The sequence below is a fragment of the Gopherus flavomarginatus genome, chromosome 11 (genome assembly GCF_025201925.1).
Source record: "Gopherus flavomarginatus isolate rGopFla2 chromosome 11, rGopFla2.mat.asm, whole genome shotgun sequence".
In the NCBI taxonomy this organism is placed as follows: Eukaryota; Metazoa; Chordata; order Testudines; family Testudinidae; genus Gopherus; species Gopherus flavomarginatus.
In genome coordinates, this window is record NC_066627.1 from 7,659,724 (window position 1) to 7,673,092 (window position 13,369).

Sequence of the window (13,369 nt, forward strand, 5' to 3'; positions counted from 1 at the left end):
TGGCATCACTAGCCCCGGCTCAGAGAGTAGAGTTCAGTGGTCCTCATAATGTGGGGTGCGACTCCTAGGGGGACACAGAGGAACATTCATGGGGGCACCTCAGGACCTGAGCCAGCCCACATGGAGGGCAGGGAGGGAGCACCACTCTGCCACAGCTCTTCCCCAACCCCACCCTCAGCCTGAGACTCTGGCTCCCAGCCCGGCCTCGAACCCTTTACCCCTGTCCGCACCCCTCTCCCCAGCAAGCAACAGCCCCACTCCTCCCAGCCCCAGTTCTTCACCGTGGCTTCTGAGGGGCCACAGCCATGGCTAAGAGGGCACAATGTGAAATGTTTGGGGACCACTGGTTTAGGGTGACGTCCTCAATCACTTCTCTGCAGTCCAATAAAAGCTATTCCTCACCCACTTACCCCTCCATCAGGACGGACTAGGTATGTTCTGCTGCCCTTCACTCATACAGGAAGGAGAATAACATTTCATTCCACTCAATCCTAAAGTGATTTGTAACCCAAGACCATCCCAAACTGGTCATTTTGGGGAAGCGGCCCCACCATGCTGCATAGCTAGGCAGAGTAGGTGTGTCTATGCAAACACGGTCTGTTCCTGAAGTCTTTCCCCAGCTCCTCACTAGGTGAGAGAGGGGAGCTCATTCAGACCCTGCCTACGCTTAGTATTTAAAAACTCCTTAGTGTCCCTATCTCTGCCGGCCTTAGATTTCTCCTCCTGTCCGTTTTTTGACAACTCAGATGAGGTGACCGAGTGGTTAAGGTGATGGACTGTTACCCCATTATGTTCTGCCTGCATGGGTTCATATCCCATTCTCATCAGAGGCATTTAGTCTTCATCCTCCTTTATAGACAACCATCTCCCCCTTTGGTACAATAACAGATCAAACAATGTTGCTTATGTTACCCAAAATTGTGTCAGTTAGTAAGCTTAGAGAGGACTAATAATGCCCCTCCCCCCAGAGTTTGGCAGAAAGCAGCATATTTATTAGCTTAATAGCTAAGCTCAAAAGAAGGGATGGGGGAGGGTTTCACGCTCATACTCACGCTCCCAGGACAGGCCTGGCAGTGGAGATGTCAGGATCCTTTAAGGTAAGTGTCCCACAGCGCAGCGATGGTCGGTGCGATGAAGATCAGTCTCCCTGAGGTACAATAGAATGTAACACAGCGAACCACTGGCCAGATGGGTCAGCTGAAGGGCATTCACTGGAGGTACAAAGGAGAGTGGGGAAGCCACTTCACAGGCATTCAAAGAGGGAAAGGACACAAGCTGGGGGAGGGGGGTAGTTTAACAGACCTTTTGAGCATACAGGTTATACAGAGCATACAGATCACTGCTGCTCCTACATGATAAGTTCTCAAGCAGCATGATTCTTACTTTGCCCATCTGTCAGTTTTGATGATTATTGATGGAAATATTTTGCCATTGGGTTGTGTGTTTACACAGAAATTGACATTTACCAACAAATACGCAATTCTTCCAAGCCTGCCTAGTCTGCAGTTGATGGGTTTAGAGGGACACATTCACTCTTCCAGGTCCCCATGCCAGGCCTGTGCTCTCCAGGTTGTCAACTTCCCGCACTGCTGGGATCCTTCCCTCATCTCCCCCAAAACCACTGCCCCACCCGCACTTCTGGGGTCCCCTCCCCACACTGTCTAACTCCCCTGCTGGCAGGATCCCTTCCTGTTCCTTTCATTTCCTGCCTCCACTCTGGGCAAAAGCTCTGCACTCTTCCTACACCAGAAGTTGAACCCAGGCCACCGGGGTGAAAACCAGGAATCCTGACCACTAGCCCATATGGTACTATTGTTGCATCTGATGAAGTGGGTATTCACCCACGACAGCTCATGCTCCAATACGTCTGTTAGTCTATAAGGTGCCACCGGATTCTTCGCTGCTATTATTACTACAACTCAGGCCTTGGCTACACTGCAGAGTTACAGTGCAGGTGGTGGCTTTACAGCGCTGTAACTTACTCCCCGTCCACACTGGCAAGGCACATACAGCGCTGTATTTCCCTGGCTACAGTGCTGCATGTGCTCCACCTCGACGAGAGGAATAAAGAGAACAGAGCTGGTGATGCAGCGCTGGGGTGCCAGTGTAAACAGTGATTAATCTTACTACGCTGTCACTGACCTCCGGAACCTTCCCATAATGCTTTTAAGTAGAGATAACACTCTTTGTTTTGGTGTGATGCCTCTGTTTGTTTTGTTGTGAGCTCAAGGCTCCCGGAGCTGCTTATCTAAAAACCAAACACAGTTACTGTTTGCAGTGAATGAGCAGAGGCAGGGGGATCCCTTTGGAACACCCACAGCTGGTATTTTCTTGAGGAGAGAAGCAGCCGGGTGGGCACGGGGGGTTTCTGTTTTGGATCAGCGGCTTATCTGGTCTGTGAGGAAAAAAACAAAGGCGTCTATTTGCATTTAGTGAATGAGAGAGGAGTGGGGGAGAGGGCTTGAACTTGCCAGGCAGGGAGCTGACACAGTGTCAGCTCCAAAAATCCACTTGCTCTGTCTCCCCTATGCTCCGTGTCACACTCCACCCCGCCCTCCTCTTTTGAAAAGCACATTGCAGCCACTTGAACGCTGGGATAGCTGCCCATAATGCACCACTCCCAACAGCGCTGCAAATGTGGCCATGACAGTGTGCTGGTAGCTGTCAGTGTGTCCACACTCCAGCGCTTTCCCTACACAGCTGTAGGAAGACAGCTTTAACTCCCAGCGCTGGACAGCTGTAAGTGTAGCCAAACCCTCTCTAAGCCGACCCCTTATGAGAACAGCAGGGACTAGCATGACTAGATGTCCCGATTTTTGGGTCTTTTTCTTATATAGGTGCCTATTACCTCCACCCCCGTCCCAATTTTTCACATTTGCTGTCCAGTCACCCTAGCAGGGGTTGCACACAGGGCTGCATTAACCTTCAGGTGCTGAGGTTTCCCTCTCTCCATTCCCAGTGCCTGTGATCAGGAAACAGACATCAGGGCTCCCAGGTGCTTCACAGACCATGACTGAGATCAGACCCCATATTATGCAAGGTGCTGTATAAACCCTGGCCAACACTGAGACACCCAGGGGGTTCCCCTCAATTTCCCTGAGCCTCTGCTGCCCAACTTCATCTGACTCCATCTGGATCAACTCCCCTTGCAAAGAACCCACCTTTCCAAACAGTCCTTCTTTCCTTGCCCCCTGATTCTGGTTTCACACCCTGGGACCATCTCCTCTCTTTGTCTCTCCCCCTCCAGGTGAAGCAGAGATAGAGGCAACTTCAGCCACTGGAGTCAGCCCCAGCGAGCACTGCAGCCAGCCCCAGGGGGAGGGGGGCGTTTGCAGACACAGGAAGGGAGCAGCTGGGAGCAGGGGGTGCTGGGAAGAAGGCAGCAGGAGAACAAAGCTCAGAGACCCAACATGGGGAAATTCCAGGGGGCGGGGCTCTGGCTCAGCTCGGGGGCGGGGCAGCACCTGGGGGCGGGGCTCTGGCACAACCCAGGGTGGGGCTGCTCCCGGGAGAGGGGCTCTGGCCCAGCCTGGAGGCGGGGCAGCTCCTGGGGGCGCGGTTCTGGCTCATATCGGGGGCGGGGCAGCACCTGGGGCCGGGGCTCTGGCACAGCCCATGGGCAGGGCAGCTCCTCGGGGCGGGGCTCTGGCAAAGCCCAGGGGCGGGGCAGCTCCTGGGGGCGGGGCTCTGGAAAAGCCCAGAGGCGGGGCAGCTCCTGGGGCGGGGCTCTAATTCAGCTCAGGGGCAGGTAGCTCCTGGGGGCGGGACTCTGGCACAGCCTGGGGGCGGGGCAGCTCCGGGGGGCGAGGCTCTGGCACATTGTGACGCGGAGCCCAGGCTGAGCACCTGCTTCCTGGTTCTCCACGTGCTGCCAGCAGCGCTGGAGCTGCCCGAGCCGGAGCGGAGCCGCTGTTCTCAGCTGCAGCCAGGATCTGCCCCCGGCCGCGCTGGGATCCAGGTGAGGACAGAGACTGGGGCCCGGGGGTTCCCCTTGGTGTGGCTGGCGGGGGCGGGAGGGGAGAAGCCGGAGCTGCAGGCAGGGGAAGGGCGGTGGGACATTGTGACCCGGAGGCCCCGGGGAGTGAGAGGCGCTGGGGGGCGGGAAAGTGACTCTGCCCCAGGGAGCCTGGGAGAAGCCTTGGAGCCGCCTCGTCCCCAGTGGAGCTGCAGGAGGATCCGCCCGCCCCGCTGGGATGGGGGGGCCGGGGCCCGGCCGTCGTGTGGGGGGGAGGGGCGGACCCTGGGCCCGGCCCAGGGGGGCGGAGCCTGGGGCAGAGCCCGAGGCCCGGCGAGGGAGCGGAACCTGGGGCCCGGCGGGGGCGGGGGCGGTGTATTAAATCACTCCCCATAGCAATGTGCTACTCCCGGGCACTGCACATGCCCAACAACAGCCGCTGAAGCCGCTGTCCTTCCCCCTGCCCGGACCAGCCGTAACGTTCCGCGGGGCCCTGGGGGCGGGGCTGGAGCGGGGCGGGGGAGTAACGGGGGGGGCGCTGAGCAGGAAATTGATGGGCGAGGGGGGTCAGGCAGCTGGAGACAGGGCCGGGGGTGGGGGGTTAAAGGGCACAGTCCGGGCTCGGGGGAGGAGCAGGAGTTGAGCTCAGGGGGAGGCGCTGGCAGAGCCCCCCCTTTGGTGTGTGTGGGGTGTCAGGGAGGGGAGAAGCTGGAGTTGCAGGGAGGGGGAGGTCACTGGGGTGGGGGGGGGGTAGATCTGTCTCTGTGCAGCCAGGACATTCCCGGGGGTGGGGGAGAAGGTGAGTTAACTGCATCCTGTCCCTGTTTTTCCCACTTCCTCCCACACACACATTCTCTCAAGATTTCCCCTTTTCTCTCTCATTATCACACGTGGCTATAAAATCCAAGGAGATTCTCCTCCCATCCAATGATCAGCTTTCTAATTGCCTCTGATTTTCCCTTTTCTCTCCATACTTCTCAAATGTCAATTTAAAATCTCTTCGATGGGGGTGGATTTTCCCACCCATTTTATCTGCAGCGATTTGTCCTTGTTTGGGTGGGAAATTGTTGCCCTGGGTCATTTCCCACAACATGGCTGCCCCTGGAGTGGGATGGCATGAGGTTGCCGTTCTCTGCCAGGAAAGGGAAGGGAGGAGCACATCCCCCATGGAGACTGCCCAGACCCCATTTCCCAATCCCCTTGCTGCCCACTTCCATTGTCCAGGGAGCCTTCCAGCTCCCCCCCCCCTTAAATCAGCTCCTCAAAGGGTTCTGAGCTGCTCACGTGAAAGGTTGCCCTGGGGCCGGGGGGGACCATCACATTCTGTTTATGTATTGGACAGTCATATAAAATCCAGTCCAACAGTCCCCCTTTTCCACTAGTTATTTAATAGCAACATCAAATCCCCTCCGATCTTGGTGGTTTTCTCTCATGTTATCAAAGGTCGTTTGTGACAGGTTCTCTCTGCGTGTCTCAAAGATTGATATAAAATACCCCAAACGTTTGCCCCACTTCTCTCTAGTTGTTTTATTTCTAATTGAATATGATGGGTTGTTTCCCAATGTGCTAAGATGCAGCCGCCTCTGGGGTGGATCCATGGTGGCCATTATTTGCTAGTGACAGCCCGTGGACCTTTCTTGCCCTCCAGGCCTTCCATTCTCCTGTTAAAGAAGCACCCCCCAGGCTCCCTCTGCCTGTGTGACTGGCCAGCAGGAGATGGTGTTAACTTTCTAACCACTTCTCACACTCTGTGAGGTAACACTTGCAGGGGCAGGGAAGGTGTCTGTGTGGGGAGATTGCAGCTGAAGGGGCATTGTGGTAGGGGGAAGCCTCTGGGTGGCTGGGCAGGGGGTACCCTAGTCAGGTTGGTGGGTTGTGGAGGTTTGGGGTTTTGGGGGGGTGGTTGTGATGTGCCCATCCCTGAGGCTATGGGTCCTGGAGGTGGGTATCGCTGGGGGCCTGGTGGCTCCAGAACAGTGGGGGTGGGTGTCTCTTGGGGGGGCGGGACAGAGGGTTAGAGGGAGCCTGGTTCTGTGCCAGAGGCTCTGTCTGTTCTTCCCCTGCTGGTTCCTGGTTTTGTTGCCATGCCCAGTGCACAGAGCTGGAGGAGGGGATCCCTGGCACTAGGTCAGGGCATGTCAGGGAAGCAGAGTGAGGAGTCCCACTGTAAAGCATCAGGGGGTCACACTGGGCAGAGGAGAGGGTCCCAGGCAAATGTCAGGGTAGATCGTTCTGGAGGGTGGGGGAGTTCCTAGGCAGGCAGTGAGGGACTGAGTTCCCAGTGGGGGGGTCCCTTGAGGGGGTCCCTGGCTGCTGGGGGCTCTTGGTGGGGGGAACCCTTTGGGATTCCCAACCTGGCAATCATGGTGTGGTGGGGGTTCTCTGGCCGGTGGAGCTTTGAGGGGTATCTGGGGTCCCTGGCCAGGGACTCTGAGGGCTGCGTCCCAGGGAATATCTGATGGGCCCCTGGCTGGAGGGTGTCTGGGGCCCCTGGCTGGGGGGTCTGGGCTCTGGGTACTAGGAGGTGTCTGGGGGCTGCTGCTAACCATGATCCTTCTCTCTGGTCAACTTGTGCCAGAGTCCTGGCTCCAAGTCACCATCTCCATTCCCCAGTCACGTGCCCTGTCACTGGGATAAGTTTCTGTCCACTTAGCAAACACTGTTAGTGTGAAATCACAGATTTTGCTTTTCTCCTCTTTTGAAAACTGCAGGAACTTTCGGTTCCGTTTGGAAAATTTTTGCCCCCAGTCCTTGTCCTAGATCTGCGGGGGTGAGGGAGGTGGGAAGGGAGTCAGCCCTGCCACACGATGGTCTTTTCCACAGCATTCTGGACTCATTCTTTCTGAAATCCGGTGTCATTGAGACCATTGTTAATCCAGAGTCACTGTATGGAAAGACAAAGAGTGATTCCAGATGGACAGTGGGGCAAATGAGATCAGCAATTCTCCCTGTGAGGAGGGGCTCCCATTACCTGCTCTCCCCAGAGAGCTAAAGGAGGGAAGCTGCTCAAACGCTCTGTCCCTCTCTGCTCAGGATATTGGGGTTCAGCTTCCTGGGTCAGATGCTGCAGCCTCCATTGTGATCTGGGAGACTAGGCTTGGCAGCTTCTGCTCCCCCAGTGATGCTCTGTGCTGGGAAGTGACCTTAATTAAAGTTTCTTCTCTGCCCGGCCCAGGGGATGACTTTGTGCAGCTGGTCCTAGCCCCCTAGGGCAGCCCTGGGCCCTGTTACTACTAAATTCTGAGCCAGAGTCTCCAGGTAACTGAAAGACCTCCGGGAATGTCCTAGGGTCTGGCAAGAAAGTGACTCTGCACAAACAACCCCACCTCATTTCTCCTCCCATTAGCGGTTGCCAGGAGGAAATCCAGCCATGGGAGAGCAAAGCCCCCAGGAATGGGACTGTCCCAGCCAGAGGGGCAGGGAGAGAGGACAGGGGAAGGAGAGACTGAAAGGGGCAGTGGGAGAAATGAATGTGGGGGAGAGATTTCCAGATCTCTAGTCCACCCAGACACATGTATTGCTGCATCCTGGGGCAGAACCACTTTCCAGTGAACAAAACAAGGATCAGACAGAGCAAAAGCCAGTTCCTGACTCCATATTCCCCCTGCTGGGGTATGGCTGCCGTGGGGTCGCTGTCTGAGGGAATCCCCCACAGTGACTCCTTTGGTTCTGCTCTTTTCTAGCCTTGTGTTCAGAGAAGGGGTGAGGGGAGAGAGAAGGGAGGTTAAAAATGTGTCTGTGGACTTAGCCTGGCAGGAGGGGCCAGGTCTAAATTGTAATAAACAGATTGAGCGTTTCCTAGCATGACAGAATCTAGGGTGTCTGTCTGCAGGGAAAGGGCCTGCGGGAATTGTGATGTGAAATTAACTAAAACCGGTTCTGAAACGCCCACAACTGCCCTTCTCCCCCAGACAGGCTGCAGAATGACGTCCATGTTTTGCTCCAGCTCATCCCAGCCTGGCGTGGGACAGGAAAGAGAAATGGCTGCAGTGGAGTCAGTCCAGGTAGAGATTATTGGGGGGTTGCTGGTGGGTTCCTGCTGGAGGAAAGGGAGAGCAAATACACTCGAGGTGGGAAAGTTTGCAGAGTCTGTTTTGGAGGTTGGAGCGGGGCTGAAAATTCACAGCGTGGGGAAAGGAGGAGGCCAGGGTGTGGCAGACCTGCTGGGAGTTATTTACTAAGTGGCCTAGATTCTAGGAACAGACCCAGGAGGTTTGGAGGTGGAAATGCCCTAATTTGTGAAGAGAGAAAATAACCCACCTACATGGAGCTAGTAAAACTGACCAGACTCCTAGTGCTGGAGCCTGACCTCACTAACCAGCAGCTGCTGTGAGATATGAAGGGGACACCCATGAGTCAGGCTTATTGGAGCTGCCTCTCCCTTCATATCCCTCTCCTCACAATGAGGAGGGTGTTGGGCGTCCTACCAGCGAGCTCTCCCTGGACCCTGCTAGGGGCTCCATCTCCTGTATCAGTCAGTGTCTAGTAGGGGGGTGATGGATCTGCTGGGAGAGATAAGGGGCTCTCTCTTCATCCCCTCACCCTGGCATTTGCTGGATACTCTGAGCCAGGTTGAGGTGGGACTCTCCTGACTACAATCCACCCAGAGCTTCCATTTGATTCACTCCTCTCTGCCACAAATAGTGGGGCTGTGAGTGGGGCAGCAAGTCCTTAGTGTTGGACTCTTGCTCTTTCAGGGGCCGGTGACCTTCAAGGAGATGGCTATGTATTTCACAAGGGAAGAGTGGGCTCTGCTGGACCCCGCTCAGAGAGCCCTCTACTGGGATGTAATGCAGGAGAACTATGAGACAGTGGTCTTGCTGGGTAAGGGTTCCTGTCCCTTCTGTTCTTGGAAGGGGAAATGAAGAGTGAAGGTTCATGCCACCCCCACAATGCCATCTGTACCCTGTCCTGTTTCAGCATTACCCCAATAGGCAGTGACACACATAATACCGGAGACCCTCCTCTGCTGCAGAACACTTTGGGAACAGAGCACAGGAGCCGTATTGCACAGTGTCAAATAGCTCCTGTTTGCTCAAGTGAAACTGGGGGTTAGGTCTGGCATAACTGTCCCACACCCCTAATCATTTCTGTTGCCCTTTTCTGAACCTTTTCCAATTCCAATATATCTATTTTTGAGATGAGGTGACAACATCTGCATGCAGTATTCAAGATGTGGGTGTATCATGGATTTATTTGCTGTTTTTACAAATATGATCTATGAGATATTCTGTCATATCTATCCCTTTCTTAATTATTTCCTACATTGTTCACTTTTTTTCACTGCTGCTGCACATTGAGTGGATGTTTTCAGAGAACTATCCACAGTGACTCCAAGATCCATCTCTTGAGTGGAAACAACTAATTTAGACCCCATCGTTTTGTATATATATTTGGGATTGTGTTTTCCAATGGGCTGCACTATGTGCTATCCTATCATCTAGCACTGCTGAGATCCTGGATTCAGTAATATCCCTGCCCTTCCTGTTCCCTTTCTCCACTGAACCCCGCCAGCCCATGCTTCCTGTTCCCAGCTTCGCCAGGATTCTCGCACTGTCTCTGAACCTCTCTCTCAGCAAGAAGCAGTTCCAGGGACACTTGCCCTCTGTCTGGAGTCTTCGATTTCTGGGACATGGATTTACTTTCTCTGTGTTGTAAGAGGCTCTGTCATAATGAGTGTCTGTGACGTTACCCAGAGTACAATCTGGACTGTTAAATAGCTGTCCCCTCAGTCCTCCAGCCTGGGGTGCCTTTTCCACTGTTTTCCCGCGAGAACAGCCCCTCTTGGCAAATTAACACACAGTCTCCAGCATGTAACTCACTCCCAGCTACACAGTATTGAGTGCTGCTAGACAGCCACTCATGAATTACACCTCAGGAGAAAACCAGCAAATTCTCAAGTGCCCAACTTTCCCCCAGAAATGTGCATCTTGCACTGTCCAGCACGCTACTGAACGACACAAGCTCATATGAAGTCTGTCATTTCATCAGTGGAAAATGACATGCACCAGCTTGTTATCCCAAACAGAGTTTCCAACACACTTCAATCCACACATACTGGTTAGATGAACAATAAACCAAGATTGTTAACTACCAAAAACTAAAACTTGGCCCAGTCCATGAAAGGGGCATTCCCAGGAGAGACTGTATAAAGGCTGGAACATGAAACACCTTTGTAAACCTGAGACAGCTGCCTTGGGGACAATGACAGGGAGAATCCCCCAAAGTGACTCCTTTGTTTCTGCTCTTCTCTGACCTCCGATTGTTCCTTACAACGTATAGTACTTTCCACTTGTCTCTACTGAATTTGATCCTATTTACTTCAGATCATTTCTCCCGTTTGTCCAGATCATTTTGAATTTTAATCCAATCCTCCAAAGCACTTACAACCCCTCCCAGCTTGGTGTTGTCCGCAAACTTGATATGTGTAAGAGAGAGACTGTTACTGGGAGGGTTTCCCCATGTGTCAGAGGGTTACACCCTGGTGGCAGGGGGGCTAGGCCTGTACTGGAATAAGGTCACTCTGTGCTTCACAGTGTGCCAGAACCTAGAATGTGCATTAGCAGGGAAAAAGCTGGGGGGAATCGGCTTGTGGAATGGACAAAAGCCTAGTCTGAATTCTCACACCTTGCCCTTTTCACTCCGGCAGGCCAGAGAATAACATCCATGTTTCGCTGCAGATCATCTCGTCGTCCCAGGGGCAAGGAAATGGCTGCAATGGAGCTCACTCAGGTAAGAGATTATCAGGGTGGCGGGCTCTGCTTGGAGGTTGAGGAGCAGTAAATGCATAAAAGGGTGGAAATTGCTAGAGGTGGTGGGAAGCAGGAAATATCTCGGGTGGAGAAAGGGAAGGGACAGCATGTGACAAACCTGCTGAGACTTGTGTAGTGTAGGGCGTGATGGGTTGTCACCCCCAGGCAGCAGTTTGTGGAGCTTCTGGGAACTGCTGTGTCCTCTAACCCTCACGCTGGGCTGGCCCTTCTCACACTGCTTTGCTGGAGATTTCGCCAGCCTCTCCAGGGCCTGTTATCACCCAACACAACAGCAGGTGGCGCCATGCAGCCAACTAAGCTACCTGAGTGCGTTACCTAAGCCACTCAAGGACAGATAGAAGACAAGAGCCAATTTCCCACTCCCCAACCTTGCATACTTGCTGTAGTATAAATCCAGAATTATACTATCTTATAGTGCATGGGGATCTCTATAATGCAAGCTCATTAATGTAGTTCCCCTTCCCCTCGATATGGGACAGATGTGCACAACAAGCTGAGATTTTCCCCAGACACTTCACTCAAAATACGCTGGTTAAGATAAAGCATCAAACAAGTTTATTAACTGCAGAAAGATAGATTAAGTGATTATAAGTGATAACAAACAGATCAAAGCAGATTATTTAGCAAATAACCAAAACTCAGGCTAAGCCTAACATACTAGATGGATAGAATTTGAATTAGCAATTTCTCACCCTGACTGATGGTACAAGCAGTCCCCCAAGTTTCCATACACAAGCTAGAAATCTCTTGATCCTGGGAGCAGCACTTCCCCCACATCCGTTTTTTGTTTCTCAGGTGTTTCCAGGAGTTCTCTTGTGTGGGGAATGAGGCCAAGAGATGATGTCACACACCCCACCTTATGTAGCTTTTCCATATGGTGGGAACCTTTTGTTCCAAACTCAGTTCCTAGTCCAGTTTGTGGAAAAATACAGGTACTAAAATGGAGTTTAGTGTCATGTGGTCTGGTCACAGGCCCTGCTGAGTCATAGTAGCCATGACTCCTAGACTGGCTGAAACATTCACAGGAAGGCTAAGCTCTTCCACAGTCCATTGTCTTTGTTGAGCCATCAGCACTGTCTGGCTTCTTCATTGTTGTACCTGAAAGGCTCGTTGTGGGTGTTACCCAGAGTAAGCACATTTGAAATACAGATGCAGAGTCAATATCCATAACTTCAGATACGAACATGATATGTGCACACAAATAGGATGATCATATTCAGCAAATCAGAAGTTTTCCAGTGACACCACACATGATGCATCTTGTACAAAATAGATCATAATTATGTCCTAATCATATTATAATCATACCACTATGATGAATATGGGGGTGTAGTGTCAGGTCCTAATTTCAAGGCACAGGAGTTGGGATGGAACTTCCCCTCTTTGTGGAACAGGAAATAACCCTCCAGCCAGGGCTGGGACAACTTCCCAGACTCTCAGTGATGGAGCCTGAATCTACTGGCATTTCATTAATTACCACCAACCCCAATCTTTGTGGCAACTGTAAACTTTATCAGTGATGATTTTGTACTCTCTTCTAAGTCATGGATAAGAATGTTAAATAGCACAAGGCCAAGAACCAATCCCTGCAGGAACCTGCTAGAAAGAAATCCACTCGACCATGGTTCCCCTTTTACTATCAGAGTTTTTAATCTATTTAATGTATGCCGTGTTTATTTTGTATCATTCTAGTTTTTTTAGTAAAAAATATTGTGGTGATCGAGTTCATGTCCCTTACGGAAGTTTAGGTATATTACATCAATACTATTAGCTGCAACCAAACTTTTGATCTCATCCAATAAGGATATCCCGTTAGTTTGATAGGCTCTATTTTCTCTAAACCTTTGTTAATGGGCACTACAATTCTGACCTTCTAACTTCTATTCTTTACGATTGACTTCCCCTTTCTTCCATATATTGTACTTGGAGAGTGCTGGGATTCCTACCAGGGAGCCACTATCAGGGTCCAGAGACAGCCTCATCTCCTATATTAAGCTCTGTTAACATGTGCCTCCCGGAGCTTCCATTTCCTTGGTGCTGCTGTTCCGTGAATAGTGGGTTTTGTGAGTGGGTCAGCAGGTACTGAGTATTGGACTCCTGCTCTTTCAGGGGCCGGTGACCTTCGAGGAGGTGGCTGTGTATTTCTCCAGGGAAGAGGGGACTCTGCTTGACCCCACTCAGAGAGCCCTCTACAGAGATGTCATGCAGGGGAACTGTGAGACGGTGGTCTTGCTGGGTAAGGATTCCTGTCCCTTCTGTTCTTGGAAGGGGAAATGAAGAGTGAAGTTTCATGCCACCCCCACAATGCCGTCTGTACCCTGTCCTGTTTCAACATCAACACCCAGTAAGGCCAGTAACATACATACTACCAAGAGCCTCCTCTGCTGCAGAACACTTTGGGAACAGAGCACAGGAGCAGCATCACACAATGTCAAATATCTCCTCTTTACTCAAGTAAAACTGGGGTTAGGTCAGCATAATGAACAGAAGCTTCCTACCCCCAGCCTTCTCTCAAACCCTGAGCCTTCTAAAAAACCAGAATGTGCTTGGGGTGTAACAAGCAGGCGGCTGGAGTCAGAGCGCCAGTCCAGGTTACTATCATACAGACACTCAGTGCGTCCTTGAACGCTGGCTGGGAGCA

At 52.4% G+C, this 13,369-nt stretch overlaps 1 protein-coding gene across 1 annotated transcript in view; it reads left to right on the top strand.

Moving 5' to 3' along the window:
- LOC127031107 (zinc finger protein 707-like) overlaps positions 1-13,369 on the top strand; it is a 769,794-nt gene that overhangs the window by 102,262 nt on the left and 654,163 nt on the right. Inside the window, exon 2 of the mRNA XM_050917856.1 lies at positions 12,838-12,964. Within this exon, the coding sequence (XP_050773813.1) occupies positions 12,838-12,964 (127 nt within the window). The remainder of the gene's footprint in view (positions 1-12,837; positions 12,965-13,369) is intronic.